This window comes from Geospiza fortis, unplaced genomic scaffold (genome assembly GCF_000277835.1).
Source record: "Geospiza fortis unplaced genomic scaffold, GeoFor_1.0 scaffold41, whole genome shotgun sequence".
NCBI lineage: Eukaryota > Metazoa > Chordata > Aves > Passeriformes > Thraupidae > Geospiza > Geospiza fortis.
Genome location: NW_005054299.1, coordinates 14,977,309 through 15,004,531, shown reverse-complemented (window position 1 = coordinate 15,004,531; position 27,223 = coordinate 14,977,309). Strand labels below are relative to the sequence as shown.

Sequence of the window (27,223 nt, the reverse complement as noted above, 5' to 3'; positions counted from 1 at the left end):
TCCTCTACTGCTGGGCTGATGCAGGACATGCAGCCCTTTGGTACTGTTGCAGCTGATGGCAGGTTTTCTAGTTTGCAATTTACTTACCTGAAGATTTGGTCCCAAGAGGTTTTGTTGTATAGCACATCTACTCTCAGATGCTGGTGAATGCACAAAGCAGAATAATGAGAAGTAAAAGCAGACATACTGTACATCAGCTAAAATGGTAATCTTTGAGGAATGTCAGTGGTTTGTACTTTCTACAAAATTGTATCAAGTGGAAATAACATCCCTCATTCTTCTGGTTTTTGTCCTTAATCAGTTGTAAAGAATACATGGATGTTTGCCAAAGATATAAGGGTTAAGGTGGAATTTTATAATAACACATTCCTTGCCTTATATGGCTCTTTCAATCCAAGGGCATGAGAGCAATTCACAAATAATTAGTTTAGCCTTGTAACAACCATGCTATAAATCCTGGCCCATGGTGGTCACATTCTTAAATTTAAGTATGTAAATATTCCCATGTTCAAGATGGACTAATTACTTCATCACAGGTTTATCATTGTACGCTTTCAATTCATTGCTGGATTAGTGTGAGTAGTACTTGCAATAATTTGTGAAGATAACTACTGGACTTCCTTGAGCTGATTGTGTGGAAAGGGCTATAATACAATCAGTGTCATCACTTCTCTTGCTGTAAGTGTTAATTTTTAATTTATTTCATTTCTTCTTACTTGTGTGAGTAGTATCTTTTTGGTGTTAAGACTGTTCACAGTCTGGGACTCCCATGGGTACAATCACAGGTGGTAATACTTATTTGAAAACTGCAAGTTTTGGGGTTCAGATTAGGTGTGGTCAGAGAGAGAAGAATCCAGTCCACAGAGAAGTCAAGTGTAGACTGTAATGAAAAAAGTGATTTGTGCTAAGGAATATCCAAATAAAGTGAGTGCAAGGTTATCTTTCCTCACAAAAGGAGGAGGTTGGTATTCCAACCTCACAAAAAAATCTTGAAGCATTGGAGGTGAAAATCTCTTTTACTGCCAAGGTCATTAGTCCTGAACTACAGTCAGACATCAAAACTGTGATTCTTTTCTTTCTCATGCATGAAACGTGCAGCTGTACATGAAAAAAAATCACAATGCTCTTCATGAATGTTTCAAGGAGAAAATTAATTCATTTCAAGAAAAGGTTCTCATTTCATGAGAATTCTAAAAAAATAAAAATGTGCCGCATAAAAGAATGAGTCATTATATATATATATAGATATTGTTATTATTTTAAATTCTTCTTTTAGCTGCTGGGACTTTTAAAAAGACATTTCCATGGGCTCTTGCCCTTGGCTTTAAGAACTGGAGTATTTTAATTAAATCATGTTTCAGTACCTAAATAAAAGTTCATTGAATTTTTGTAATGTATTAAAATATCCATGCAATTTTTCTTCTTTCTTTTGCCATTTATTGCTAAAATACTGTCTTCTATAGAAATTGTTTTGCTACATGTAAAGAAAGCACAGTTACCTAAGCTGCCACTTCAGCATTTAAGTATGTTTTCAAGAATTGTAGCAGAGTCTGGAATGGTGGCAGCTTTTCTGTTTTAATGCTTTGAGGCTCTTACTCCTTGCTAAACAGCATTTAGAAGTTGTATTTTTGTCTGATTAAATAAATTTCTTTAACTAAGGCCAATAACAGAGTGGAAGCATGTTCTGGCAAGGTGCCAGAATCTCTTGAGGAGCCACAAGAGTCATCTCCCAGATACAAATATCTATCAGCTGAAAATGCTTGACTGTGCCATGGATGCCTGTATTAACCTTGAATCCTGGGAAGAAGCATTGTATTATGGCAGCAGGACTCTGGAACCATACAGGTAAGGGATGTAATTGGTTCAGCTGGCTCCAAAGAGAGGGGAGAGCTGGCTGTCTCATTAAAAGTGAAGGTTGTGCTTCATCTTGATACTTCTTACTGTTTTTATTTCTTGTGTGTATCTTGCATTGCTTTCTAGGTTAGTGAATGAGGCAGGATGCTCATTCTGCTTTCACAGTCAGGCTGAAGGCAAATAAAAGGATAACAGAAACTATAACAATAATAACTGATTATTATCTCCTTGCTTTTTCACGTGTTCAGATGCTGCCCCATCCCTGATCAGAAACTGCCTTTCTGTTTCAGGCTCCATTGACATGAGAGTATCAGTGTTTCATGCTGAGACGGGGCAAAAGTGAGGGACAGGTGGCTGGTTGAAATAATGTGTATTCTCTGTATACTCTATACATGGATTTTACAGAAAGAATAAAAAAGTCTTGCATAATGCAATTTCAACTGGAAATTAAAAAGCTCCTGGTCCTTATTTTGGGGAGAGATCAAGGTGGTGAAGTACTTGCTTTTCTTCTCTCCTGATCAGTACTTGTTCCTCTGCTATGTGCTGGGAGGGTTTCTGAGGCTGATGGTCTTTTGTTGATAAGGATAGTCTAGGAGTTCATACATAATGTGATAAGGCTTGAAGTTGATTGGAGCCTGGAGTTGTAATGCAGCTTTGGTTATCTAGTACAGCAAGGGCAGGTGCTTCTGCTTTGGTCAGTGTGCTAAAAGCTTTAGAACACTCACGTCTTTGGGTTCTGAATAGTTGCATTGTTTGTAACTAAGTGTAAGCCTGTGCTGAGTGTCCAGGTACAATGTCATTCATGCATGAATGTTCATTCTCAGGAAGGTATTTTTTACAGCATCCATTTCTTCTCTGCTCATGCACCACGTGATGTTTCAATACACTGTGTGATGCTGAGAAGCATGAGGAGTATGCTAGAGCTGAACAATATGCTCTGTTGTGAATATGAACATTTCAGATGTTACAGATTTCCCTTAATCAAATAGAGATGCCATCAGCATTCAGCATTTTGCCTGAGGAAATCCCATATGGCAGCCTGTTTCTGAATAAAACTCAGGGCTTCACTTGAGGAACACAGTGTTTCAGAGCTTTCACTAAAAGTGATCATTGATAAACCTGCATAGACTATGCTGCATCACAACTGTGGAGTAGCTCTGTGTTCATAATGACTATTCATTTTCATAGAGAAGGACATGAGAGCCTAAAAATTTTCACATTTCTTCAGGGTGAAATTCACATTGTGCATGTCCCACTTAACCTTTTATACAGGGTTTATGTAGTACTGCAGCAGTACATGCTTCCTGCCAGTGTTCTACCTTGTGACACACTTCAGATGAACAGAGTATTCTGCAAGTTTAAATGTTCCCCTATTAAATAAAAAAACCCCAAACCTCAGTTGTTTTGGGTTGGGTTTTTTATAAGTTGTTAATTCAGTTCTTCACAACTGAAACTGAGCATTTTTTTCCTGCAGACATTTCTGACAGCAGAGATTACAGTGAGACCAAGTGCAGTCTTACCAGATAATTTAATAAAGTTTTCTCTGTTTTGCTTGCTGAAGTAGTTTTCAAGCTGTTTCATGCAGCAGTTTGGAGATGAAGGATTTGACTGTACATCCAATTAGCATCTCTTAAGGTAATAATTATTAACATGAGATATTTGACCTTTTTTGCGCCTTGGAGAGCTTGTCGTTATTCTCTCCTCACCCAAAAGCATTATTTAAGAGAGATTTTCAGTTGTTTCTTTTTCTTTATACCTTCAAGTCATCACTACAAGCTTTGACACACCTGAAACAAAATCCTCAGTTTCTCATTACAACAAATTGTGCCCTAAGCAGCAGGAGAGCAAATCCTAGGAAATCCTTTGGGATACATTGAATTTCTCCTGTTGAATCAATCTATTGCTTGGCTGCTCCTGCAGTTCCATTATAGGTACCTATTTTCCTTTCCTCAGCTCTGGAAAAAGTATTCATACAGATCTCTGCAGGGAATCACCTGAGAATTCGCGCAGTCCATATAAACAGGAAATCATTGTTACAACTTTAAAGGCTCTGGAGATTTGGTCAGAACCAGTTTTAATTTCAGGTAATGTGTTTATTGTGCATTTTCCATTTCTTTAGCAGCAGGATTAATTTTCAGTGCTGTGTGACACATTGTATCATAATGTATGTTTTCATTATGATGGTTGCTGACTTTTTCAGAATCATCCACTTCATGTAAGTGGCAGAGATAGAGCTGTACTACATAAAACTGATTTGTCCTACATAAAACTGATTTGTACTACATAAAACTTAATGTGTCATGCTGGATACCAGGCCCAGTGTTTTAGGTAGCAATAATAACCCATAAGGAGCATTGTTCAGGACCCCTGATATGGTTTAGCAAAAAGAAAGGAAGAGGCAGTGTCTGCCAAGACGAAAAGCTGCCTTCTCCTTTTGGGCTGAACTGTAGCCATCCATTTTTTGTTAAAACCTACAACATGTACTTTCACTGAATAGCCTAAGCCAAGTGTATCTACATGGCTTTCCTAGAAAATGCCACATTAATAGCCTGTCTGTGCAAGAGCCTTAACCAAAGCTAAGACATTTGCCTGAGTGAAAGCTGCCCCATGTCACAGTCAGCACTCAACAGCTTGCAAAAATAAACTTCCTTTCAAAAATCCTCATGAGTCTTAACCACAGAATAACAGAGTATCAGCAAGAGGTGTTACATGGGTTTGTCATGTCTCAGTTAGCACATTCACACTCTGCTCTGACTGCTGCTCGTGAAGGATCAGATTCAGAGATACTGAGAAAGACAGATTTCCCTTAGGTTACCTCAGAGGAAGGACCCGGCATTTAGCCCTTTAATTACTGACAAGGCACATATGTTCTGGGGATTAGGTTTGGGGTATATTTTCCCCTTGTCTCAAGTATTCAGTGCTTTACACTGCTGCCAGAGAGTGGAAAAATGCATCTGTTATAAAGCTCAGCTAGATGTCCTCAGCTATTGTGACAAGGGTAAGAGGAGGAAAAAGGAACTATGTGACACCACAGGCCTGCTGGGCTTACCTGCTGGATAACACCATATCACCTCTTTGGGCTCATGGCACATCAGGTCTGGTGAGATTCTGATACAGAGACAACACAAATGTTCATCGATTTCTGCTCTGCACTGCTTATAATCCCCTGCTGAATTTCAAGCTAATGTAGAAATCCCACTGATTTTCAGATGGGTTGTTTTAATTGAAAACCCTTCATCTCCAGTGCTGCAGCATTAGAAGTAACTGGAGGGCTTCAATATAACAAGAGAAAATTCCTTCTTTTCATCCCCTACAGAAGTGCTGTGCAGAAGTGCTGCTCTGGCTCCTCACCCAGCAGCCTTGAACGTCCTTCCCCCTCCAGCCCTCTCCACTGAGTCAGCACAAAGGCAGGGTTTGTGCAATGTGCCTGCTCTGCTTCTGCAGTGGGAGGGAGCTGGGTAGGTGCAAGGACCCCAAATTTGTGTTATCTGTGCATCATTTGTCTGCCCTTCTACCTCCTCCTATTCTCCATCCCTTCCAGTAATATTTTGTAGTACCCCATTACTTCACCTTTTGTCAGTGACTGAGTTCATTTAGGGAACAGGGAAAGCAATCCCAGTGAGTGCAATTTTGGATTGTTCTGCAAAGGGCTGGGTTTAAGAGCAGTGGCTGGTGTATTCTGTCTTTTTCTGGGAACATGGTTGAATTTTCATTGGGTTAATGAAATACCAGCCAGGAATTTTTGATTTAGAATTCTAATTCAATATATATGATGGTCTATATTTTCTAAGTATGTGAACTTCAATCAAAAGGCAGATTAAAAATTGATGGTTGCTATAGTATCCTTTTCTTGAATCATGATCTTGTAAAAAAGCCAAAGAAAGCTATAGAACTTAATATTCTTGGAACAAACTCTAAACCTATTTTCTCTTCTTCAAGAAGGATTTCCATTGAAGAGTCTGACTTTCTTTAGGTCTGATTTTTCCCCATTTTTGAATGCATTTAGAAAAAAAAATCCTGTTTTTACAGCTATGTCTTTTGCAATACACATGTGATATATGCAATGACTGGAAAAAATTTTTTTTAATCAAATACCTTTGATTCTTTACTGAGCTCAACAGACTTCTGTGTACTGGCTAGTTCTGAGGCACTTGAATTGAATTTGTATTTACATTGTAAGCTAGAGAGCCGAAAAACATCCCCCAAATGGCACTGCAGTGATAACCAGGGCCACTGGGGGATGCTCCTGCTTAAGGGTTACAGCCCGGATCCGTCGCCAGTCGGCACCCTGGTTAAGGAGGGTCCCCCGGGGCTTCGAGCGTGGCTGCCGGGTTTCTGAACCTAGAGACAGCACTAATTCCGTGACCAAAGTTCAATGTCTTAATCATAAACCATCAGTTGTAAACATAAATCTTACCTCTGGGATCACCCGAGAGGGAGAGGAAAATGTCAAGGTGGAGAAAGCAATTTAAAGAAATAATGAAACAAAGAACAGAAAGAACTAAATCTTCCTTATTCACTTTGCTGGTGGTTTTAGAAAATGCCCATGGCATTTAATGTTTAGAGCAAAATGTGTCAAAAGAAGAGGAAAACCCAGTATAAATAAGAGCGTGTATTGTCTCTGGTTAATTATAGGTAATTCTTTCAAAAGACAGATGTTTGTAGCAATATTTATACCATTTTTTTGCTTCAGTGTACCTGTTTTGTCCATACACAGAGATAATGACTTGTCACTGGGCTGATATGTTTAGGAATCCATTAAAACACTTCAGCAGCCCACTTCTGTCTTCCATTCCTCCCTGCTTCCTGCCCTTCACTCCCAACAGCCTTCTCCAAAAAATGAAAAAGAGAGGTTTCACATCTGAAGTCTGGTGCCTAAGTTACCTATGACCTGATCAATCCCTTTCCCATGTAGGAAATGGATTTTCTGTTTTGCTGGTTGCTTGCTGTGTATGTCTGTATAGCACCATCACCTTCAATTCTTTGGTTCTTTCCTAGTTTTGTTTTTCTTGTATGTTTCCATAACAACCATGAGTTGTCCCCCAAAGTGATACTGACCTGCATAATCCTCAATGACTTCCATAAACTCACACTCCCATAAGTGCTCCCCCTTCTACCTTTCTTCATTTTCACATATTGTGCATATGGGTAAAAATTCTTACTATTCTCTCCAGTCATGCCAGCTGGTTTTTTGGTATAATTTTGATGCTGCTGGCATGTCCAACAGACTCTATCACACATGAGTAGAAGCTCAGCAACAGCACTGTTAATTTGCATTGCCTTGTTCAGTGTATACCACATTTCTTAGGCTAAGATTTCCTTAAATATCTTCATTGCTGCAAGATTTTTGGGTCAGTGTATGTCCAGTAGCTCTGTATTTGTATACTGGTGCTTACTATCTTCAGTTTTAGCTTCAAGTTTCAGGTTTAGTTTCTGGTTTCATCTTTCACTTATGTCAAGAGCTATTTGAATTTAAATTTTACAGATAGTGATCTCCTAGTAATTTTAGTGAACTAAATCCCTAAGTTTCCCAGAGTTGCATATTTCTCTGACACAACTGCAAGTGTTGATTTCTTCATTTCTCACATAGCATTTCCAGGTGTTCTTAGATTGCACAGATCTTGAAAGCTCTGTGTTCTTTGCAATGATAACTTCATCTGCAGGGACTTCTTTTGGGTTTTGTTTTTTTTTTACTGTAGGATCACTTTCAGATTAAGATGTTAGACCATTTAGCGAGGTTCACGCTCTATCTTGAATAAGGATTTTGGTCCCAGTCTGTCTGCCTACCAGGGCCAAAAGATTCAGTTTGCTTTTGGTATTTCTTGGTTTGTTTGCTTTTCTTTTTTCCTTAAGCAGTAATAGTTGGTATTTTTGTCTTGTAATCAGGGGATCCTTTCTTGGTTTTTTTGTATGTGCATGCTTTCAATTTACAAAGTAAGGACTTCTGCAGCCATTACCTGAGCTCTTTTCATTAGTCTGCTTGCTATTACACACTAGCTAAAGGACACACTTAAAAAACAGAAATATATGCATGAGCAGATATCATGAAGACTTGTGTGCTGTGGAAAAAAAAGAATGCAACGTAGTTATTCTATTGAAACAATTTTGAGAACAATTTTGGGGAATTCACAGTGTCTGTATGGATTTTGCTAAGAAGAAAAGGGTGGAATTGATGGCATACAAATTCTAAACAAAACTTTGGTTACAACCTAAACTTAAATGAGGTTGGGAAGTGATTTCAAGGGAGCAATTAACAGTTAAAAAATAGAGACATATGAAACATCTATGGCATTTTGGATTTCTTTGACAGTAACTGAACATTGCCTTGCAAAAGCTACGTTAGAGGTAGAAATCATGGTGAAAGGGAGAAAAAAAGGAGGACAATCACTTAAAAAGACAGATAAATTACAATTCTATCTCTAATGAAAGAGAAAAAAGGAGAGGGCATGAAGGAAACAGGAGCAGAGAAGCTGTAAGGAACAATGCATTCTCTGAGGGGAGATTTAGGAAGAGTCTGATTTTAGTCATAAAATACAGATTTCTTTGTTGGAATAAATTGTCAATTTGAGTTGAGGAAGCAGAGAGAGGAGACTTGGCAATACTTCCAAGGTAGAAATCAATTAAGAGTTTCTTGTGGTACAGATGCGAACAGCAGTGAAAAAGTAAAATTGTGGTATTTGAGCAAGGAAACAGAGATAATAAAGGCTAAAAAAGATTAAAAGGCAGTATTTTTTTTCCCCATTGAAAAACCAGAAGAGTTACTGAAAAGGAAAACCATAGTCGTGAGGAAGAGAAGAGGAAAGGAGCAGTGGATAAGGAGAGCAAAGCAATTGAAGAATATCGTTTGTTTAAAGGGTGAATCAATGTGAATGGCCAGGGAGAGTGAGAGATGGAAAGATCGTGCTTTAAAGAGGGGTGTGCTGAGCCTGAAAATCGAAGGAGGTATTGTCAAACAAGAACCATGACAATGAATTACTAAGTTCCTACTGAGATGATCCATGCAGCAGGGAATGCAAAGAATGAAGATCACAGAGGTTCTGTAGTAAAATAGGTGATGCTGAGTAAAGCTGAAATATCACAGACTCATATTGATAGGAAAAGGAAGAAAAAAGGAAGAGCATGCAGATGGGAGGAAAATGTAAGTTACTGCACTGAGCAAATCCTAGAGATCACACAGTTAGTGATGTCATGGTAGACTACAAGCTCACCGGATCTTGAATTTGCCAGTTTTTGAGTAAAAGGGCTAAAATGTTGTGGAAGATGTAATTAGGAATGCTTTACTTGGATATACCTGAAAACCAGGAATATGTTACCTTTGTTAACAGGTTCATGCATACTCCTCTCCACCATACCAAATCCCTATGAACTATATTTCACTTGACCTGGTCAAGGTCTGTTAATCAGTTTTCCTTAAGCCCATAAAACCAGAAAATCCAGTTTCTATACAGAGAACCTTGGAGGTATCAAACCTAATTCTAAATTATCTAATCTGGTATGAGAACCACCACAGCCACATTAGGATAGCCTTATGTAATTAGCAGTAGAATTGTGCCACAGGGAAATGCTGAGAATACCAACTACTATGGAAACACTACTTGTGCTACCTCATAAATACAGCAGTTTATGGCCTTCAGAAATTTAGTCAATGCCTAATCTTTCTAATATTGGATTATGCAATTTCAAGTGAAAGAGTTGATGTTGTATTGACCTTCTGATTAACTGTAAAACCCTTCTGCATGTATTCCCTTGGCTGCCACAAAAGGTGCTTCCTTTCCACTCTGGTTTTCTATTAGAAATTCTATTTGCTTTAGGGCAGAATCCCAACTACTTGTGTGCTGGTATCCAGCCCTGAGATGCTTTTCACCTTCAGACAAACCAGTTCCATGGTTAAGGAGGTAATTCAGTGCTTCTTCTCTTCCCCTGAGTATACTGGATCTTCTTTTCTAGGGTTCAGTTTGTCATTTTATCATCAGGCAAGACACAGAAGCCTGAATCAGCTTTATTTATGTGACTTTGAAGATGAAAGTAGGAAGAAAGAAACAAAAAGCAAATTATTTTGAGTAGAGAGCAGAATAAAGATGGTAACTGATTACAAATCCTGGAAGGCTAAAATACAGGCAGGCTGTAGTGCTGCTAAGGAAAAAGGTTCACAGAAACAGAAAGTGGCTGCTCAAAGGGCCATGAAAACTGATGAATGTGAGAGCAAGAGAAATATATCAAAGAGGAAAGAATCACTCTCATAAGATAGTGCAAGCCCACTGATTAATAATAAAATATACATATTTTAAAACCAAAATAAAATCATCTTTCAGGAATGCAATGCACACATGTCCAGTGAAGGAAGAGCATGGGTCTATGATATAGGCAACCAAAGAACGATGACAAGAAGCCTAGAAATACCAAAATTAGGGTGAAAAGGCCTTTCTTTTAGCTCTTCCCCATCATCACAAAATATCAGAAAGGGAGAGGGCAAAGCAAATGGCTACTTGCCACACTCTCTTAAGTTGCAAACACTCTCCTTAGAGGAAAATCAGCTTTCTCTAGCCATGCAGTGTGCTCTTGGAGGATACAGCTGATGGGCTGCCAGAAGTGAAGATAAAGTTCTGGAATCAAAGTGTTTTCATTGTAGCAACATCATGAATTCATTTACATCTTAATTCAGGTATGTTGAATGATGCACACCACTGTTCTTTTAAGACTGGCCAGCCTTTCAGAAACCTTCTGAAAACTGGAAAAAGTGACAGCCAACAAGTGGAAGCATCCTGAACCAGCTCTTTCTACTTGAATCACTGTTGATGAAATAGAAAAGAGAAAGAGAAAAGAAAATATTTTCATGCAATAGTGTGCTCGGCAGACTTTGAAAAAGGGAATTAGATCCTACTTTGCTATGAAACAAAAGTCTCCATATATAGAGTCATAAAAAGGAAAAAATATTTAGGAGATTAATTTTCTCAGCATAGGGCTAATTTGCAAGATTTACCAAAGCATTTTGTGAAGTACTTTGCTTTAGATGCTGGCACAAATTATATGTTGTAAAAATGTTTATGTAAATATGACTGGAGACCTTGCTTAAGAAGAATGAAAATTGCTGCATGTTGTAGTTTGAGATGTTCTGAAACACAGACATTGTGTCTTCTGAAATGCAACACAACTTCTCAAATCTTACCAAAAAATCACAAAGTAACTTATGACCAGAGGAATGCCCTACTAATTAGTTGCATGGTCTCATCACTATAGCTAAAGATAAGTTATCTTAGGTATTTGTCTCAGTACTGTGCCAGCATAAGATCTCTTATTTTTCAAGGGATTTCAAAAGGCCTAACCAAGTTGGGTAATATTACTTCTACCAATTCAACATCTCAGAATTCTGAGATGAAAAACAGGTTCGCATGCTTACAGTAAGATAAAATCCTGAATGCATACTCAAGCTTTATCTATTGCTACCTGTCTGGATACAGTTCATCTGTGTATTGTCTTGCTGGCAAGTTTGCAGTTCAAGCCAGCTCTACCAATGCTGGATGTTTATCAAGAGATGCTATTAAATTGTGTTAGGTTGCTTGTGCCAGTAGAGAAAAAAACCAGAGGTGGAGGGGGTGGGAAGTGTGGGTGACGAGGTCTTTTCCGTGTGAGAGAGATCAATGTTAATCTGTGACACAAAAGTATATTGACTTAACTAAAATTGTTAATTTTATTAAATACCCCATGCTTTCAACCTCCTGCCTTGCTCTGAGAGCAGCACTGTCCTAGGGAAGTACTCCTGACTTCTGATAGCTTGAGGAAACAAGAAGCTCCGGTCCTATGATGTGTTAAACTATGTCCATCAAAGAACAACCAACTCCAGATATTGCAGTGGGACAGGACTTTTCCCATCTTGTTGGCAGAGGTGAGGACTGTAATTTGTTCTTCATCTTCGTGAAAAACACTAGGGTAGAGCATTGACTGCATCCAGTGACACTAAAATAACCCACAGTAAGTTGCACTCAGACGCTGCTAAGCTAAACAAGAGAAGAGTGACAAAAGTCTCTTATAAATTGAAAGGACACATCTTCATGGAAATCAGGGCTGGCTTGTGGATGCCAATCTCACCACAGCGCTCAGCAACCTGCAATTCACTGGAGAAAGCACTTCACTGGGAGCCAGTCTCTTCTCCCAGGTGATGTGGCAGGATGAGAGGAACCGGGCACAAGGTGAAATAGGGGAGGCTTAGATTGGATACTGGGAAAAATTTCTTGACTGAAAGGGTGGTCAGGCATTGGAATAGGCTGCTCAGGGAAGTAGTGGAATCACCATCTCTGGTGAAGTATTGAAAAGCTGTGTGGATGTGACACTTGTGGATATGGTTTTTTGGTGAATTCCATAGTGCTGGGTTAACAGCTGGACTCAATGATCTTAGAGGTCTTTTCCAACCTGGATGATTCTAAGTTTCACTGTTGGTTATAACAGTGTGGTGTACATAGTGCGGGATCAGTCTGCCTAGGGAGTGAATTATTGAGCCTTCTTCTATGAAATCTATTTCAGTGGTCAGGACTGGATAAATATTTACCAGGTAGAATGCAGAAAATAATTGCTTCAAATTTTCCTGCTCTTCACCCCAAAAAGCTATCCTTTCCTTTTTGTGTCTTGTATTTAATCATCGAACAAGATGAACTTCTTGACTGCTCTGAACTGATAGAACTTGGTTTACATCAAGTAAGGATGCAAAGGCTTTTCCATGAAACTTCACCTTTCTCCCAAGCACAAATGCAGACATTCATTGCATATATTCACGTTTGCATATACTCAGATGTGTTCCTCTTGCTGTCACGGCTTCCTAACCAGGTAAATCCACAATTAACTGGGTATCTTTAGAAAGCTGTGTTGTATTTTACTTCAGTTTTTCAGTTAATACTGTTTTTAATATATTAGTTCCTGTCTTCGCAGTCCTTTTACCAAGATTTCTTCATAATGGATTCATCAAATATACACATGCTTAAGCCAGACAAGTTGTGTTCCAGTAAACAGCACGTTCCTTTGGCCCTTTCTGCATGCTCCTCAGGTGGCTCATCCCTGGCTCTCAGGGCTACCCTTTGGCAAATTTCTGCTTACTTTTGTTTAACTGAGGTTGACAAAGGTAATTTGATTTCCAGGGCCTTTGGCAGTGGTAGTGACAGCGATGGCTTAAATGGAGATACCTTAGCCTGTTCCTGAAACAGAGTTAGTGTGTTGTATTCCAGGCCATAACACTACCCCAGCTTGTGATTAAGTGTTTAGTGAGTTCCATTTCCTTATAAGAACATGTGTAAGAACCCAAGAATGTATGCCACAAGTGAACTAAGCATTAATCTGTCAGCAGCTTAAGTGTGTTTGGGATAGTGCAATGGAAATATGTGGTATAGTGACACAGTGTTTGTTCTCTGGGAAGCACTTAAGAGCAGATGGAACCTGTAAAATGGATTGATTTGGGAAAGTGTGCAGCTTCTATCAGATTTGCTTGATGCTTACTTGTTTTAACCCAGATAAACACAGGCCACATGTGTTTGAATTTTCAGTAAGGTGCTGCTAGCTACTTGTGGGGAACCTAACATTAATAAGTGCACAGAAACTCATAATGAAGGGACTTCGGTTTAAAAGGCATGCTTCTCTCCTAAAATAATGAGATTAGTAAAAATTACCATATAATCGAGGATATATCCTAAGGAACTAAAAAAAAAAAATTAAGGTTCTCCAACAACATAAAGAATACAACAACATAAAGAATACAATGCTGGAGTCTCATTTCAGTTAAATGGAAAATTAAGTCGGTAGCTGGTATTTCTTAAAATTCTAGTATAAATCAATAACATCTATAAAAATGAGGTACTGTTGTATGGAAATTACATTAAAATCTGTAACATTTTTAAATTAAATGTTAAGTATCCTGCAGATCTGTCGAAGCACACTGTAAAACTCTGTGGACAATGGTTGCAAGTTGAATTCCATTAGGGTATGTATGTAAGGAAGACATTACATTTGCATCCTTAGAGATGACTTTTGGTCCTTTCTGGTCTCTTCCACTTGCTTGTCTGAAAAATAATAAATCTTACATCTAGAATCTTATATTTGTGCAATGCTTCACCATTACTTTAAGGACATTGAGTTGTGTGCCGCTGAGGCAACAACAATTCAGTTTTTCTGTTTCAGAATTTGGATGAAATTGAAGCTTGGCATGGAATTTGCAGACAGCCTACATTGACATTTATCTAATTGTTTTATACTGAGCTAAATCAGTTTAATAAGTGAACCAAAAGAAAGGCTAGATTTTCATTTTTTGAAAGCAAGCATATCAATGCATCTGCCAAAATTAAAAAGAGTATGTGGCTTTCTGCCATCTTGCCTTCTGTGTAGTGCAGAATTTCTGTACCTGTAGCACAGATCTTGTTTCAGCTGATTGCGAGAAATTTGCCTGGGGTAAACAGAGTAAGAAATAATATTAAAAATGTATCTTTGGAAATATAATTCTACTCTTGTGAATTGTGTGTGCTGCAGTCTTCAGTTAACTTTAAAACTACATTTTATGTGTTCTTCAGGGTACAGTATATAATATTCTATTAAGCTATTTTGCATGTGATGTTGGTAGGACACATCCTTAGCATGATTTTGAAAGGCTCAGTAAATGTCATACCTCTTCCTAAGGGAATTTTGACTATGCAAAATATGGCAAAATGTGTACAGCTGCACAGAAAAACACAGACCCAAACCCTCAGTTGTTCCCACAGCAATATTGTGTCAGGAATATTCTATCTACCCAGAGCATTGGAGAGCAGAATGGCAAGGTCCAGGGACATGCCATAAAAGAAAGATTGTCATACATTGTCCCAGTAAGAGCTTGGTCTTTCAACAACCACTTAGAAATTAAAGACATTTCAGTGTCAGTGAGGCTTCTCTGATTGTATTATCTGTGTGTGTACCTTTGCTTGTTACTGCTACCTAGCAACTTGCATAAAGACAGAGATGTCAAGTGTATGAGGTTCCTACAAGACAGGAGAAGATAAGAGGCCACATATATAGTGCCTATAAAGAGAGAAGTTGTTTAACCTCCTGTTTGAATGTATCAGTAATCACCAAAATATCCACATAGCAAAAAGCAGTTTTTAATGTCCTGGTGCAGGGGAAAAAGCTCCACACCTATCTTAGCATAAAACAACCACAAATCACAAGGAGTTTGGTAAATTCAGATGCTCCTACAACTAGTTGAAAGCTGTGATTCTGCTGCTCTCCTCAGTGGCACAGCTATAGGCAGAAGCTAAATCCCTGACACCCTTATTGAGGAAAGGGAGAAAGTATAAAGGACATGAAAGAGCCATAAATAGCAGCTTTATTCTGAGGCCCATATTTTTCTTTAAAATGATGCCATTAGAGCTCAACATCTGCATTAACCACACATAGTGCTCTGTGATATTGCATCTCAATGAATGCTTTAGATTAACAGAATTTACACAGTATCAGTGACATTTGCTTTCCTGCCTGCTTTTTGTGCTATGGAATTGTGGATTTGGTATGTTTTAATTAGTTTTGTCTTATTTTTAATGTATGGAGAAAAAAATACTATGATAAAAATGGCTAAAAATTTAAAACCAAGGAAAATCTTAAATTGTGTCTGCTGTTTCAGTTTTACTTGAAGATCATGTGGAAGAAAAAGTCATTGCATACACAGCAGTTCTTAGTACACTGCCTGGTCGAGGTTGAGAAGTTTTGTTGAGTCTGCATTCTTTCATATATCAAAGTCAACAGAGTCTTTGGCAGTGTTTTTGGAAAAAGTTCAAGGCCATCAGGTGGAATACTTGGCATTGTTGTAGTTATTGGCAATGTTCTCTTGAGTTTCATCTCTTGTGCTGGTTCTAGATCAGTCAGCTGTGGATGGCTTATGGATGAGTCCTAGGGAAATGTCCCCAGTATTTTCAGAGCTGTCACATCTCACATGCCAGGTAGGAAACTTGGTCTTCTGACCTCTCCTTTGTTCTCCCCATCCCTAGTAGAATGGCTGTTGTTTCTCTTCTTAGTGTCTGTCGCATCTGACAAAAAAGATCCCTGGGAAAAGTCAGCTGGAAAAATTTATTGGTGGATAATTGGTTATTCAGGAGCTATGCTGTAACAGGTCCTCATCTCTTACATGCCTGGAGTGCAGTCAGTCACATGCCCATGCACTTGTCCTCCTATGCATGAATCTCATGTGTGTGGTTCCTGTAGTGTGTTACTGTTCCTCCGATCTCTGTGGGAATGGTCATTTTCATAAATTCAAGACCTGACTCCTTTCACATGAATAATTTTTAAATTACCTAACTTCTCTGTAAGTGAGCTACACTTACAGCTTTTGATCACTGAAGGAGTTTTTGTTACATTATGTTGACAGATGTTTCTATTTCTCCCTGGGTTCAATGAATCTGCTTTAATTTTAGCATAGCCACATTTTGCATTTTTACTTTATTCTCAATAGCTGATTTTACTTTATTCTCAATCGCAACCTGATGGAGATAACAAATTATTTTATCATGTAACCCAGAAAAGCAGTTACTTAGAAAGCAGAGAAATTTTTGTGAGCCGTCATTATAACAACCTTCACTGTGTAATGCACCTTCTTATGCTAAGCAAAAGGATTTTGGGTAATTTATAAAAAAAAGAACCCAACATTATCAAGCTTTTTTTTAGTTATGAACCTGTAACTTAACATCAAAGACAAAATATACTGAATGAGTTCATGGAAATAAAAATTGAATTTTTTTAAAAAATATTTTAAGCTGGCAAACTACAATGCTTTCCTTTTGAAAAGCACACTGTGCAGTGTAAGAGTTTGTCACAAACTATGACGGTCCTTAATAAGTTGGTGTTTGTGTACTTAACACTTCTCAGAAACTTTTTTTTTTTACATGGGGATTCTATTGGGCCAGAAGCATCCTAAGATTGTGTATCCATTGGTGTGAAGATGGATACTTGCATGACTGCCACCTTCTTCTTTTTTCTGTCATAGCTCTCAGGTTTCAGTGACTTTAATACAGTGACTTTATTTCGAAATATTTTTTAAAAGCAGACAGAGGTTGGTGGATTGGGGGGACCAGAGGTAATGATACCATTTAACTTGGACTATTAGAAAAATGAGGCCAGTATGTCCTTAGTAAGAATAAATCCAGCCCGTTACTGATGTGTAATATGGTATTATGTTGTTTGTGGAAGTGTTGTGGATGGCTCATTACAGTCTGAAGGAGCAAGCCCTGATTTCTGCACTGCTTTGTTTTTAATAGCTGCCATCATTGCTCCTTCTCTAGTGTGAAAATATCTCCAGTTTTGTACACTGTCTGCCTTGTGTCACTGCACGTTGCTCTGCTTCATCCCCAGTGACAATCTCAGCTTGCCCTTTGTCCAAGTTATCACCAACCTTTACATTTCTGCCGATACAAATCATACCAGACCAGAGTCAAGTGATACTTACGTAAGATACATCCAACCTTCTGTGTCTAATAAGAATACTACTTTGTTTCATAAAAAAGAATTAATAGGCATACTTTAAAGAATGTTGTCTGGTTTATTCTCCTCCTGAAGACAGCTTGCTAACAACAGTCTCTCAGGAGGTCTGTTTTTCTTCTTTACGTGTAAATGTTTGCTTTTTCTAAGCCAGAGATTTTCCTGAAGTGCTATCCATAAATGTAGAAGGGTACAGAAGAGTTGGCTGAAGACATGTGCAATAAGCATATTGGAAATTTGCATTTTGTGGACTCCTCAGAACACAGGACTTCAGAGACCTGTTTAGTATGCTCCTTGTAGCCTTTCACTGCTTGTTAATGCACAGGTACTTCATGATAGCTGTGATCAACCCCAGGGTAGCTTCTGCCTGTAAAAAGCTCCTGGCATGTTAGCTCTAAAGGAAAAAAATACCCCCATGCCAGTGCTCAGCCTCTGAGTTGTTCACTGGTCTCCAGAGCTGAGGGAGCTATTTTTCCATTAGGTTTTTGCCTCTGACTGACTGACTTTTTATGCTGGTTCACTGAATGATAGCTATAGTGCAGTGTTCATGCAGTACCTGTTACACATCAGAGAATTTACTAGAACTCTCTGGAATTTTAGATGGGCATAATGAAATTTATAGTGCAGAAACCAGAGTTTCAGGAGCAGAGAATTTATAGCATTTCTCCTGAGTGCATTCCATCATATCTATCTCAGGGCAAAGCTCAAACTGTGTTCTTTACCTTGGGGAATGTACTGCTGGTATCGTTATCTTCTGTTATCTTGGTGGTTTAGATTATCAGAACATCTTTGAGATTTCTACTTCAGTGCCAAATTTAACTAAAATTGACCAATGGATTCAGAAATTACTACAGAAGAACAGGCAGACAGATGATGGCCCCATAAATCTTGTTATCAGGCTGAAAAAGGGATTTTTTTCCTTGGCTGTCACAGAAGATAAAGCCAGCAGGTCAGGGAAGGACAGGCTTCCAGTAAGATAGAGTGTGACCAGGACATCAGTTCTTTCCAGCCTGAGACAGTCTGAGTCTGTGTGCATGGGTGACAGGTCACCAATTCCTACATGATCGAGGCATTATCCAGGAACTGCGACAAGGAGGAGTTCTAATGAGGGATTTGTTGAAATCTAACAAACAGTTTTATGGATATGTGTAGGAAGCATACATTCCAGGTATGAAGGCCAGCTTGAGCTGCAGAAGGGAAAGCCTTTTAGTGTGACTGAGCAATGACAACTGAACATCTCAGTTTGTTAGGTGCCCTAGCACTGATTAGGTAGCTTTAGCTAGTCAGTCTTATCGAGTGCAGTGGAGCATCAATTTCTTTTTTCAAATGCAATTTTGGCACCTGCCAAATCTCTGAGTTACTTTCTTTTCCGTGTGGCCTTGGTCTCACAGAGCACCAAACACTGTCTTCCTATTTGCCCACGTTCCTGCCCATCTCAGGACACCTTCCCAGCTATAGGCATGTATTTTCTTTTCCAAATGCCATCATTTTTCTCTTAGAAGACAAGCTACAAATGACAAGCAGCAGCAGCATGCCTGTGTTTGCCCACAAATACTATCACCACTTCCACTACCCAAATGGTGTCTTGCTCTAGATAATTGTCACCTCACCTTTGGATGCTTTCCCAGCATTTAAAATTGAGATATTTAAATTAAGGGGAGACCCTTGCATAACCCAAAGCAATCCTCAAGGGACCATATCATGGGAATTGCTATATTAGGATAAACCACCATCTTGCATTTTGTAGTTTCCAGTAATGATTTTTCAGGAGCTGAATGTGCCACTCCCCCATGCCATGATTCAACTCAGCCAGAGGTCGCTGGCCTCCATCAGTGTTACTAAAATTGGGCTTGAACAGAGCAAATTATTAACAGAGCTGAGAAAGGAATGAATAACAACAAATTTATTTCCCAAAATTACTTCCTCCTTTGCCTTCAGAACAACCATGAGCATATGTGCAGCTTCCTCAGATTTCTTTTTAGTAGAGTTCCTTAAATGAGTATATTTTAGAATATTTTAGAATATTTTACTATGTGACTGTATTGTGAGCCTTTAAAACTCAAAGCTCAGTTTTTATCCCTCAGGTAAAAATACTTTTGACTATACTGGCTGAGCATTGAGACACTTCCAGCCAAATGCTGGAGTTTAAAAATGGAGATAATTCTTTCGCAAGTTTCTCCACAAGCACAAAGTCATCTTGGAATCCTTGCTAATGGCTTTAATTATGAAAACCAAACGTTAACTTTACTAATTCACACATACAACTGTAATATGCATGCTATGAATATTTATTATAGTAGAATTCAAGTTGTCATTGACTGTGAAACAAAATCAAGGACCTGATAAATTCAGTTAAAATGCAGACAAGTATGTTCTACTTCATTGCAAAGTACAGGATATTTTGTGCTGCTTCTAGCACTCTTCTGAAATGAGGAAAAAAAAGAAGCAACATATACATTTCCAGATGCTGTTTATATGATCAAATGCTTAAAATATTTGCAGGGGGTTCTTTTTTACTATATGTAGATTTATTTTTTTTTTTAACAATATGGTCTAACTTGCTGTATGGTCTAGTTTACAGATCTAGTTTACCTCTTATCTATGTTCTCAACCCTGTTACTTCACACTTTCTAAGTGGTTCCTGACTTCCCAGAGGTACCCAAAATACTCCACCTAAGCCATTCATTCTGAAACAGAGAAAAGAAAGGAAAAAGTGTAATGCAGTTTGTTTGTGCTGGACCCACTGGTACCACTATCAACAGAGATTAAAGTAGCAATCCAGATGTTCAAAATCCCTTAGCTAACTTCTGGGTGAGAACAGGAGAGTAAATAAATCTTCTGTTGAGGGTGAAAAACCTGGTGTTAGAGGTGAGAAAGTTGATTCAGTGGTTGCACATGCTGACATGCAAGATTGCTGACTCAGGTACATTTTCTTAGCCTGTCTGCCCAAGAAGACAGAAGTGGACGTGTGCAAGCCAATTCATGACCCCATCGAGGAGAGCTGACAACAGCCACTGTCTGCTCAGTAAACAAGGCAGGGGGACATAGTAAATGTCCAGGAAAGAGCGTGTTGCATTTTTGTTCTGGGGTTTAAACACCTGTGAATGTTTGGTGTTAGAGGCAGTATGGGTCTTCTAGAATCCCTAAGTTCATGTTCTTCTTTTTCTCTTTGTCTTGGTACCTACCTCAGACACAAACATGTTTTGGATCACGTTCTTTTCTCTCCCAAATTATTTTTATACTCCTCACTGCTTCTTTAACTCTGACCTATTTATCTTCATTTCTTTGCCTCTTCTCTCTGTCCCTTTGTGAAGAATGAGTTAAGGGGTGTGTGGGTGAGTGAATGGGGGGTGTATTTCTGTAATTTCTTCTCCTTTATGCCCCATTTCCTCAGCAACTTCAGAGTACAAATATCTGTCATCACCGATGGCCTCTCCTTTTCCTCTCCTTTCTATTTTTGATAGAAAATCAGTCCTCCTTCCAGTAGCTCCTTTGGGAAAAGGATGAAGACCCTAGAACTTAACTTTTCCTTTCTCCAGTGAAAAGGTTGCCCCTGACACAAAGTCCCCCTTCCATAAAGTGTCATTCCTCAAACCAAGGTGTCAGAGGATCTTTTTCATCTTCCAAGCATGGAGAAGGGAACTATGTCCCATGCCCAGGCAGGGCAGGCAAGAGAAAAATAATCAGCTCACTAGAGTTTGGCTGCTCTATTCCCAATGGAGAGATGAGCACCTTGGCACCTGGTTAGAGGGAAATAAAACTGTGAGGGCATCCTCCAAATGTCATTAATTTCCATGGGGTTTGAAAGTTGTTGTCAGAAGGCAGGCTTTCACTGTGGCCCAAGCATTGTCTACACAAAGCATCTGCAGATTGTTGTGAACTAGAAGAGCTGTTTCAAGAAAGACCTATTTTTTCTGAGAGTAACTTTACCTTTGTTATCCATCACAGCATTACCTTCCCTAGGTTTGTCTGCTGTCTTGAAAAAAGGAACAAGAAAAACAATTTTAAAAAAAGCTGAGTGTAGAAAGGGATTTTCATACTATGGCTCCTTAGTCTGTCAAGTCAATTTTTTACCTACACTAAAATTCCTGTGGATTCTATAAAACTTTCTCTTTTACTTACATTTAAAAGGACCAGCAGCTGCCATGGAACTACAGTCTCTGGCTACCTTTTACTTTACTGGGCAAACTCACCACATGGATGGTGCAACAAATGCTGCCCCAGTGCTGCTCTTGAGTTGCTGCAGTTGTGTGGTCAGTGAAGGGTTAAATGCATTTCCTTGCAGTACGTGCTTTCTTATGAGTTTTCAGAGGTTTTTTATAGAGCTATTTTCTTTTCACCCCTTTCATCTGTTTGTTGTGGATGCCCACATGACCTCCTGAAAATACAAACACACTCTTTTATTTGCAGAGCCTATTATCAGCCTTGTCTTTAGCCTCATGATAAAGGTCAAGTAGATTAGTTAGGGAGGCTCTTGCCTTTCTAAATCCACATTGGTTATCTCCTTTTAGATAATTACTATCCATGTATTTCTCTAATGTGCCCCAGGGTATAGTTTCCATTCCTTGAATACTGCAAGGTTAAATTCATCTACTTTTGACACATTTTGCTGGGTTTCAGCTCTGCTAACTGGTTTAATACCAATGCTTTTGTGATTAGTCATCCCGGACAGTGGAAATAGAGCAAATGCTCTAGAAGAATATTATTTTCCAATGCGAATTCTCTAAGAAACATTCGTGTTCTAAGAAACACCAGCAAATTATTCTGACTTTTCATGTAACAGTTTTTCAGCTCTCCACGCTCTAGCCTCTTCCTTCAATGCTGTATTGCCTATGCAAATTCATGCTGTCCATGGAAAACCTGGGGGAGTAAAGGACCACAGCAGCAAGAAAGCAATGACTAATATTAACCTCTGAAACTTCTAGTCAGATTTTAAGATGCCACTGAAACATAAAGGCTTTCCAGGTGCTTGTTTTAAAAAATACTATTCTGATATTAAAAAACTTACATTTCACAGTTGTCAGAAAAAAAAATCATAATAGATTTCTTTTATTTTGTACTCTTTCATCATGATAATAGTTGCAAGACAAACTAGAAGGCTTTAAACATATATATGCAAGATGTCACTCAGAATTACTTATTTCCAGTGAATATTCCTTATCTATGCATTATCAATTTGGATAACCCTATTTTAAAACATGCTTTATCCATAGTATGCATGTGCTATTTTCCTGGGCTTCCTACTGCTCTTCATCAAAACAGGATGTTTACAGTGCTGCATACTTTAGTATAGAATAAGGAATATAGAGAAAAAAAATTCAAGATCATTTCCTCTGAAAGGATCCTTTCAAGATCTTTGGTCTGAAATGTGCTAATCAAAATACCTGGTTCCGCCTCATTTAGACTTTCAGTATAATATTAATTCCTGATGTGACAGCCAAGTGAGAGCATTTTGATATTTCAGTTTTGACAGTATTGTATCTTTAGAGGCCAAATCTTTTATTGTGAGATGTATCTTTCTAGCAAAGCAGCAGTAAGGATTTCTCATGTGAGAAGCATGGGTTCTTCTGATAATTTGTATCACTATTTAATTAATTAGTTAATAATAATGTCCACATTGCTATGCCTAATGCACATTTACCAAAGATAAAATGTCCTCATTTCCTGAGGTATATTTACATTTGTAATGTTCATTTCTGCTAATCCATGTGTCCTGTCGTCAAATGTGTTATCACAGTAAGGAGCACAGAGCTTTGCACATACATTTTTGTTCCATCCTCTTTCTAGGAGCATTGGTAGACAAAAAAAAATTCTCCCTATCACACACTTCCTATTCTTGCTATATCCTCAGTGCTATGTACCAAATATAACAATGCATTCAATTAAATAATTCAGCCACACTTTGATATTTAGGAAACTCTTCTGTGCTGGAGGTCAGCATGAACAAAAGCCATTGAGACCCAAATGAAGACATTTGGTCTGGTTTGCCCATCTCCCCATAACACTACACAGAAATTCTTTTTGAATGTAAGTTGATTTTCAGTTATGAGAAGATTTAAGAATTACAGAGACTTTGCCAATATAATGTAAAATTTTCTGCTGCTTAGAGGACACTGTATGTATGTGGGGTGTGGTATAAAACCCAGCCTAGACTGCACTGTAGGAAGCTTAATATTTTTATTAGCTCTATACTCGTTTAATGAAATTCGTCAAAATGCTGAAATGTTTTTATTCATAAGGGTTTTTCTTATGTATGCAATATGCTTTGCTATTCCTGAATGATTACAAAATCTCTGGAGAAGGAAATGAGGTAAATATTGCAAAATACAAAATATTTTTCAAATGCTAGAGCACTGACCTTATAAAAGAAGATGCAACCTTGAGTCAGACAGCCAAGAGCTTTTTAGCACTTTAATGTAGCAGAATTCTACCAAAGGGGCAAATTTTTGCATTACTTTGCTATTGATGTGAATGCTGCAGCTGCATTTGTGTATCCATATTCATTATTGCTTGTGTTCCTCCTGGATTATGACTGATCCAAAAGAATCTGAATCTTCATTTTGAGGGTTTTTTGTTTTGTTTTTTTTTCTTTGGTGGAAATAGACATAAAGAATACTCAAGGCATCCATTATTTTTTTTCTCCAATTTGCTGGAAATGGCAGAAGGTATTAAAAAATGAAGGCAAGCATATCTCATGGTATTCAACTGATTGATAATTAAAGTACCATTACATTTTTCATGGTAGATTGTGTTTGTTTTCCAAAGAAATTAGAAACTGTGGCCCTTTGAGAACTGTGTTTTTAGTCTCTAGACATTTATTGCTATAGCATGTAGTAAATGTGATCATTGATGAAGTTTGCATATCCAGCATATTTATATGAGGAGGTTTATAGTGTAAGAGGTTTTTCTATTTGGAAGTGTGTTGCTCCTGTAGAAATGCACTGTGCTGAAGCTTCCCATATTTATCAAAGATTAGTAAATGAAAAGCAAAATCAATCATTCTGTATCCTCATTTCAATTTGAAGAATCAAAGTGTGACACAATTTATGCCACAGTTAGGAGTCTGAGGCAACATGACAGAAAACTGAGCCCATAAAGTGATCTTGAATTATTAATGCTGAGGAATATTCAGCAGGGGGAGTTGGATGTTCTGAATTTCCTTCTCAAGGAGTCCTTGACTGTGCACTGCATATACTGGGAAACTGGGAAGATAAAGCTTCCTGTCCTGGCATCTAAAGTTAGATGCCTGTGAGCTGTCAGCATGAATACACTGTTGGGATAAATCCTACACTTGCTGTCATGTAAGGGTTCTCTGAAGTCATGTTCAACTATAGTTATTGATCTGATTATTTGTTAACTCTTTAAAATCAACTGCAGGAAGATCTGGAAAGGATTTGGACACATGATTAAAGGGTGGGAAGAGGTAAAAATTCTGCTTTCTTCAGGCAATGCAGAATATGTTGTTTCTCAAGAGAGTTTTAAATGAGGCTATGGTGATATTTTGGCAATTTGACATGAAGTGAAAAATCAGGAGATCCAGAGATAAATGCCCAGAAATTAAGTTGGAAAAAAATAAAAAGTTTTCTCAATTCTGGTATTGTTGATAGATTCAGATAGAATCTTCAAGGAGAAATTCCAACAGAATGCAAAACCTGAATTCCGTTTGCTTTCAGAGCAAATTTCACACAGGAAGTATCTGACTTGTCTCCAGGAATTATGAACACAATTATTATGGTAGTTTTTCCTATATGTAATAATTTAGCATGGATCTAAATAGTTGAATACTTGTCAAAATATTTCATGTCTCAAATAAAAACACTAAAATTCTGTAGTAAGTAGAGATTCCAGATTTTAGGATTCTGCCTTCCTTAGAAATGATCACTAATGCAGAAATGTAAAGGAATGGAGAAACATCTCATTACTAAGAATCCATGAATCTTAAATAATTTCTCATCCGGGATTAATACCAAGTCCACATATAATGAAATTTAACCATGCATCTTAAGTCTTATATTCGTGTGACCAAAACAAGTAATCAAAGGCTTGTGGATCTTGTGAGCTTAGTGCAGTATTTGTTGTCCCCTGCATTTCCCAACATAGAAATGAATTTTATGGACTACAGCTAAAAGCTCTTCCTGTAGAAGATCAAGACAGAGAAATAATCTTTTTCTTCAGAGAGTACCACCCATCTTCCTCTTAAGGGCAGAAAATTTACTACTGTGGCCACTGTTTCTTGCACTTGCTTTGTGCTTGTAACCACTTTGTTTTGCTGTGAGAAAGGGAAAAGTCAAATACAATTGAGGTAACAATATCTGCATATTTAGATTTTGATTTGCTAACCTCCTTAATGTTCAGATTTCAGCTGTCTTGACAGGTATATTCATAGGGGATGAAATTCACATGCAGACAGCCCCAGGCTTATGCACCATATAAATCCTCTCTAAGCCTTTAAAATGTGCTTTAAGTGGGCCTAATTGATGTACAGGACCTGTACTGGCCCTTATACACATGGGAGAATTGCTTCCCGTTTTTAGGCTTGAAATAATTAACTATTGTACTTTCCTTTTATTCTTTTTGATCAGATTTCATGTCCCTAGTAAGCTGCTTTTATGTTGCCTTTTGTTTAAAAACAAGCATAGTGGAATATGTGAGATCACGATATATATATATATATATTAGATGTAAACACAAATTAAATGTAGATTGGAAAGGTCAGTGCTCAATAAAAATTCAAATCAGTTATTTGAATCTCATAAGGCACTGTGTGATCTGTGCAGTATGCACATGGGGATTCTGCAGAAAATCCACTAAACACGATTATGGGAAAGTACATATTTTGTAAAGGACAGAATTCGTCACATCCCTTAACAATTCTTGAGGCATAGGTGGAGATTAGAATTACTATAGCAACTGATTATGTGTTTGCTGGTGGGTTAGTAGTTGCTAGTACATTCAGCACAATATGCCATTTCTAACTAATACTTCATAATTTATAGTTATCGTACCATCAATTTTGGATCAAAATGTAGCACAACCAATTAGGTTGCATTATTAACCTAATAATGCAAAATATAGTCTTGTGTCTAGTTTGACTCTTGCCCCATTTTGTCTAGCATTTTATAGAAATTTTTTCCCTTCCAGATTAGCCAGTTTCCTAGCTACCTCCTGTTTGTTTGGAACAAGTCATATAAAACCATCAAATTTTGTTCTAAAGAGAGGACAATCACATGATATTCATCATAGGATTTTATCTTTACACGTGTTTTGGGCCAATGATCACAAGAGTGAAGGGCTTTTGGTTTTGAGGCATACCCTTTTTGTTTGACCAAAGCTTGTGTTTCAAGGGTAAATAACCCAAATAGATTTTAGAGTGCTTTAATTAATCTTTTCAAATAGATGTGTTTTTCTCAATTTACTGCAGTCTGGCCCAGTTTGCTTTGGAAATGAATCAACCTAAATATGAAATAACTCTGTGTTAGTTTTCAGTGACAGAAGCTACAACATGGCTGAAGTGATTATTAAGTGATTAATTTTAAATTCACACTGTTAATGAATTCAAATTAACCTTGAAAGTCTATAGGTAGACAAGCTGTCTCTGGTATTATGCAGAAGAATTATGTCTACCAAGAATTTTAGTTATTTCCAAACTCCTCCTGAAAATCAGTCTGCTTGCCCCATAATGTAAGTGCTGAAAATTTGAAGTTGTAATTTGAGAACGGTTTCATATTGCAGTTACAATTTCTAATCAAGTGTGATAGTCTCATGTACACTGGCAAGTATAAATCTGAGCTTTGGCCAAGCACTCTTTCTCCAAAGTATGTATGAATTGTCTTTAACCTATATAAGTTGTTGAATCTCTGTCTGTAAGGTAGAGAGGAATAGAAGAGGTGAGTGT

At 37.9% G+C, this 27,223-nt stretch overlaps 1 protein-coding gene across 2 annotated transcripts in view; it reads left to right on the top strand.

Annotated features, from left to right (window-relative positions):
* Nucleotides 1–27,223, top strand: part of SMYD3 (SET and MYND domain containing 3) — a 336,447-nt gene that overhangs the window by 289,596 nt on the left and 19,628 nt on the right. For both annotated transcript variants that reach the window (XM_031060345.1, XM_031060341.1), the window contains exon 9: nt 1,671–1,845. In XM_031060345.1, the coding sequence (XP_030916205.1) occupies nt 1,671–1,845 (175 nt within the window). The remainder of the gene's footprint in view (nt 1–1,670; nt 1,846–27,223) is intronic.